Here is a 6,053-nt window from a genome sequence, read left to right on the forward strand (position 1 = left end):
ATTGCTTCTTGTTTTAATTAAATTGTTTTGCATCAGAGTAACATATAAAAACCCCATTACTAGCGTGCATAGAATACTTATGATTTTTCGTTTCAGTAATTTACGGTGTCTTGTTTCTAAAATGTTTTTTTTAATGTAGTTAAATAACGTATTTGCCATAGACCAGCCAGGGCTTTGACGAATTGGTGGCTTTTGTTCCCTCTCGCCTCGCCGTACGTGACGTGACGGAGGGGGCGGGGTCTGTCGTTTCGCCTAGCTGCGCTTGAAAGTTTGCGGAAGTAGATTGTGACTGGAAGTCGTACGGGAGACACAAACATCCTTAAGCCTCCTGATTCGGTCTCTGTCGAACTTCAACCGATGGACCTGTCCTCGGAGAAACTTCAGCGGATCCTCTCTAAGGTCAGTTACGATCACTCAAGTGCGACAAATTAACGTCAGATACCGACGAGCAGCGCGTTTCACGTTCAAACCCCCCTGCGGGTCGATACCGGCCAGCTGAGCAGCGATGTGAAAGTATGCTGCGGTCCCCGACTGGCGGAACCGGCTTTACTTACTTACCGGAAAATATACAACGTAAGACGAAAACAAACTCAGCAAAAATGGTTTCGGAATGAATTACAAATCGCCGCCCTGGACCGATGGATCTCCTCGTGTATCATGAAGTCGTTGCCAAGAAAAATCATGTTAAATCACAACCCCCCCCCCCTTCGTCGTCTTGCTATTTTGATGACAATTTGACTATTTTGATGCTGCACAAACTGCCACAAGCAGGGCTGTAGTGGAGGGTAAACGCACGTAAACGCCGTTTACGCACCTCTGGAATTTTGGAAATAGCGTTTACGCACCTATAAATAGCGTTTACGCACCTCAAAGTTCCCTGCGCCTTGTATTCTTCCGTTGGAATAATCCGAAATAAACTTGGTGTAATTTTAAAACCGCTAAGACTACGTTTCCTATTGTTGAACATATAAACGCCGTAGTCTGAATCATGTTCATCTGCGCTGTATTACGGTCTGTGAGCATCCAATCAGTGCCTCGCGGCTGCAGCAGCGACACCAATCAGGATCCAGGAGGCACATACACGCTGTGGATCAGCCCAGTGGTCCCCAACCTTTCTTACCTCACGGACCGGTTTCATGTCAGACAATATTTCGCGGACCGGTCGAGAAGGTCCGACGGGGGAGGGGGGGGTAGTAGTCGTTGCGGGCGGAACGACCGACGGGGGGTAGTAGTCGCGCGCTCTGTGTTCGCTGGGCGTGCACGGTAAAAGGACAAGAAAAACGCCTGGTGACGCGCGCACATAATTAGGAGAAAATCCAGTCAATGTTCAAAGGCTCTGCCTCCCCTGTCATCATGAGCGGGGAGCAAAGCTGTTGCTTCACTGAATAGGCCTATATGCTTAATCAATTATTTTAAGTCATGAAAGGTGTAGAGTAGCCTGTAAGCGTTAGGAAACAAGTCAGTTCTCAATGTGAAAACAAAACATGCTGTAGGCTATTTCTGATGACATAGGTAGTACATGAGTGTTCCTTTAACTTATGTTGTCAGTGTAATTGACAGGCTGCTTAACTGGTTAACTCTTAAATTCAACATTTTTTCAGGCAGTGAGAGGACAGGCAATGATGCAGAGAGCACAGGGAGAGGAGAAACACCAGGTCCAATGGAGAGAGGAGAAGCACAGAGGAGCCATGAACCCCAGAACACGCGTTCTGGGGTTCATGGCTCCTCTGTGCAAGGCAGGACAAGGAGGCCCTCTGGGCACTACTGTAAAAAGGAGACTCCGTATGTAGATAGTTCTTAATCTGCAATTGTCTTGTTGTGTTGACATACTTTTCTTCACTGTTTTCTTAAATTTAATAAACTACTAACACATTTATTCATTGTCATTGATTGTATATGACTTTTACTGATAACATAATGCAATATAGCCAGGACAGCCTTACAGAGTCGCAACGCTTTGTGTTGCGTTGCTTCGCATCGCATCGCGTCGAGGTCTGTATGATCACAAAATTCAAAGTTTACCCACCTTGAATTTTACCACTACAGCACTGGCCACAAGGTAAACTCTGCAGTGTCTCTGGTAAGTGATGTCAACGCGAGACCCCTCATGACCCTCTGAAGTGAGGCGGTGTGACACTGGGAGATTTGATTTTTTGACTTTCAAGTGAAAAAACTAAACGGCAAAATAAGTAATACTTTACAATACTAGACTGTAAAGTTTACTATTTGTATGAAAAGTAACGCAGCATATGCATGTACAGAAACTCATAGTGCTTGTGCACCTTTCTTTTTACATCTGGATATTAGTACAAATTCCATGATGTTGCGATTGATGAGCTGCAGAAGATCTATCGAATCCACCCTGGGATAGTCCCATCCGCAGGCACATACAGTGAGTTTTCATAGAACAAAAATCATCTCCGTATCTCACATGTATCTTGCCGATGATTGACCATCTCATCATTTTCAGCATTTAGTGACCACACCCAAAAAGATCTTGTGAGATTACTAGGTAACATCCCAGTCCAGTATGGAGGTAAGTCTGACCTCTGACCCTAGAGCGGCCCGGCGCTCCATCTGAGAGCGATGTCAGCGTGAAGTCCTAATTATCCACTGACGCCGGTGTCTCCCATCCTAAGGTCGCTCCTACAACTTCCCCATTGAGCTGTGGTTGATGGACTCGTTCCCCTTCACTCCTCCCATATGCCTCCTGAGACCGACCTCCAACATGTTCATCAGAGAAGGGAAGCACGTTGACGGAGGAGGACGGATTCACCTGCCGGAGCTGCACAACTGGGATTATGTAAGATTTTATACTTTATGGGTGAAATATAAAATTGTATGGAAGAGGTTCTGGTTCCTCATCAGTTCTTGTGTGTGTGTTTTTTTTTTTTTTTTTCTTGCTCCCCAACAGCCCAAATCCTCCGTGGTGAGTCTTCTGGCTGAGATGATTGTGAAGTTTGAGGAGCATCCTCCGCTGTCCTCCAAGTCCAACGTGGACAACAAAGACCCCCACGATCTACTGGCTTTTGTTTCTAATATACAGATCAACAACGGTGCTTGATTTTTAATACGCAGCTTGTCTGTTGATGACAACAACAAAATACTGCGTGCTATTATTAGCTTAACTTGTGTCTATTTCAGGTGGAAGCAGCCATCAAGAGCAAATGAACAAGAAGGTGTCCGTCATCGGGGGAGGAGATTTAGGAATGGCGTCGGTGATGAGCGTTTTATCAAAGGTATTTGATTTCACATTTTACAATCTTGGATAAGTATCAAAAATTACTTCCCTGACAATGAATTTACTTTTCCTTGTGATGCCCATCCAGTGTAACGTGGACAAACTTGTTTTCATTGACGTCAACGACAGCTCGACCAAGGGCGGCAGCACGGATCTGGAGATTTTCCGTCTGCCCCAGGTCGAGGTATCCAGAGGTACGTCACTTTCCGTCACTCAATAATGTTTCGACGAGCCTCTTGGCTGAGTCATACTGTTTGGAAGGAAGCACGCCTGCATTGTGCTCGGGGGGACTGTCACTGGTGACTGTCCTCTATAACAACATACATCTACAGCCAGCATCGGCTCTGTGGCTGCCCCTCACGAGGATACACCGAAAACAATGCATCCAGTAGTAGTGGTAGCGGATCAGGTTCGGATCCCCCCTCGCATTTGCATCACGTGTGAACCGCTTTCTTTTTTTGAATAGCGTAATTATCATAGTGTGTAATAAAGTTCATGGTAACAAATCCCTGAATTAATGTTGCACAGTGTGTCGATTCTAAAAAGGTACCGCAGAACTCTGACGTTAAAAACAAGGTTAAATACCATTTGCAAACTTCTTTGTATGGATCCTGCCTTTAAACGGCGTGCGATCAGAGCATTGACTGACAGGAGGCGGCGCTGCCCGGCAGGCTCACCGCGAGGAAGCCAAGGGAGGCCTTTTGCCTTCATTTATTTATTACTGGTATATTTATTGTATCATGATATTCACGGCGGGTATCGTGTCTATGTCATAAGTTTGGAATTGTGACAATCCTACCCCGAATAACAATTTGGTGTCACTAAACCGGTCTAAAGCGGTAGTGCTGTGTGTGGCAGGTGTGTTTAACGCTGCGAACCCTGTGTTGTGTTCATGTAAACCAGCTTGAAGTGTTTTGAATATTTTTTCTTTCGACTGCTCCTTTTCCTTTTGCTCATTCAAAACAAATGTTCTGAACCGTTGCCTTCCTTCTTTTAAAAGCTTCGCCTATTTCTCGTTTGTGTTACAATGCTGACCGCCCCCTTTCAGACCTGTCCGCCTCTGCGGGCTCCCGGGTTGTCGTGGTGACCGCAAACGCATGGAGCGACAAGTCGTACGTGAGCGTGGTCCAGACTAACGTGGACCTGTACAGAGGAATCATCCCCAACCTCGCTCGTTACAGCCCGAAAGCGGTGCTGATCATCGCCTCGCAACCAGGTTGGTGTCGCGGGGCAGAGACGCGTCCCTCTGAGAAACCGAACCCCTTTTTGTTGCCAAATCTTTTTCATTTTTCGTTTTTTCTTTCTCGTCAAATTCCAGTGGACATCATGACCCACGTCGCCTGGAGGCAGAGCGGCCTCCCTCCGACCCAGGTGATCGGCGCGGGCTGTAACCTGGACTCGCAGCGGCTCAGTCACATCCTGGACATTAACCTCAACACTCACAAACCCGCCTGGGTCATAGGAGAGCTTTCGGACAACAAAGGTGAAACGTTGCACAAATCCTCTGTCTCCCCTCCCATCGTTTTTAGCATTTGTTTTCGATCGTATCGGTTTGACCACCACAGCTAAGCTTCCTGCTACGATCGGCGTTCGTCTCCTGAAGCGCCGTTAACGAAAACGCGTTAACGCGCACGCGACTGAGCCCGGCCCTTCTGTGCTTGTCTTGCAGTGGCTGTGATGAGCAGCTCCAGTGTGCAGCTGGAGATCGCGGCAGGATCCAACTCCACCAAGCCCTTGTTAGACAGGTATACCGGCGCGATCGCTAGCGGCTCGCGCAGGGCGGAGGAGTTGTCAAAGTACTTACGGACTTCTGTGCCCCGCAGAGCTTTCGGGATGATGAAGACTCGAGGCCAGCAGTCGTGGTCCGTGGGTCTGTCCATCGCCGACATCGCCGACAGCGTCCTGATGAATAAGATGAAGACCCACTCGGTCTCCACCTTGGCTCAGGTAGGACCTCCGAGTGGCAGAACCAAAGCGTCGCCCGTGTGTGTGGCGTAAAGCGGAACATGGAAGTGACAGCTTCTTTATGAATTCACTGAACGTGTTTCGTGGTCTCCTTCAGGGTTGGGGCGGCATCGGCGCAGAGGTCTTCCTCAGCTTGCCGTGCCTCATGGGATCCAACGGCTCCACGCGCTTGGCCGGAGTGTCGCTGGGGCAGGAGGAAGACGCCAAACTGAGACAAAGTGTCGCCTCCCTTTGCAGCCTCATGGGTCAGCTCCGGATGTGAAGGATGGGACTGTGTCCCGGGGTGGGGGAGCGTGCGCGCTCCGGACGCTCGGTGCCTGGGATGAATTTGCACTAACCTTTTCAAGTGATGCAATAAGCCTTAATGTTTAATCATGAGATTGGTTCCTATGTTCTCGTTGGATACCGTGTATAACATGTGGGTAAAGAAACAATCCTTATTGAACATCTTATAAACACACTTGTATTTCAAGTGTTTTATAATCAATCTATAAGCATCTAAAAGGAGCCCGATGGGGGGAGGTTTTTAAATGTTTATGTCAGTAGGTTGAATTTGGGCTGAACTACATTCACTAAAGACGATAAAACTACCTGTTCCTTTCTACAAATGTCAGGGTGTTGTATATTATATTCAGGTACTAGGGTTGACTCATTGATATACTGCCCGTATATTTTAAAGGCCTTATTTGCCGTCTTACTGTTTTCCAGATATGAATTAACGTTTCTAATGCATTGATATTTGATTTTCCTTTGCTCTTTTGTCTACTTTGGACTGCCAGATACTAAAATATGTGGTGATACGACACGATTTTGTGGGTGGGCAATAAATTTATGAAACGCGGATCGT

General features: G+C 47.2%; 1 protein-coding gene across 2 annotated transcripts; it reads left to right on the forward strand.

The window, feature by feature from the left end:
- The first annotated feature begins 75 nt into the window (after positions 1-75).
- On the forward strand, positions 76-6,047 carry uevld (UEV and lactate/malate dehyrogenase domains). 2 transcript variants are annotated; one of them, XM_040162494.2, is made up of 12 exons: positions 76-399; positions 2,308-2,392; positions 2,471-2,536; positions 2,640-2,803; positions 2,915-3,056; positions 3,145-3,239; positions 3,330-3,435; positions 4,290-4,457; positions 4,560-4,724; positions 4,911-4,986; positions 5,065-5,188; positions 5,304-6,047. In XM_040162494.2, exons 1-12 carry the CDS (start codon positions 358-360, stop codon positions 5,466-5,468), a joined length of 1,398 nt encoding a protein of 465 aa, XP_040018428.2. In that variant the 5' UTR covers positions 76-357; the 3' UTR covers positions 5,469-6,047. The 2 variants fall into 2 exon arrangements, with proteins under 2 accessions (XP_040018428.2, XP_040018429.2); XM_040162495.2 differs by lacking the exons at positions 2,308-2,392; positions 2,471-2,536 and having other exon boundaries at positions 238-399.
- Positions 6,048-6,053: the final 6 nt, after the last annotated feature.

Source organism: Gasterosteus aculeatus, chromosome X (genome assembly GCF_964276395.1).
Source record: "Gasterosteus aculeatus chromosome X, fGasAcu3.hap1.1, whole genome shotgun sequence".
Taxonomy (NCBI): Eukaryota; Metazoa; Chordata; class Actinopteri; order Perciformes; family Gasterosteidae; genus Gasterosteus; species Gasterosteus aculeatus.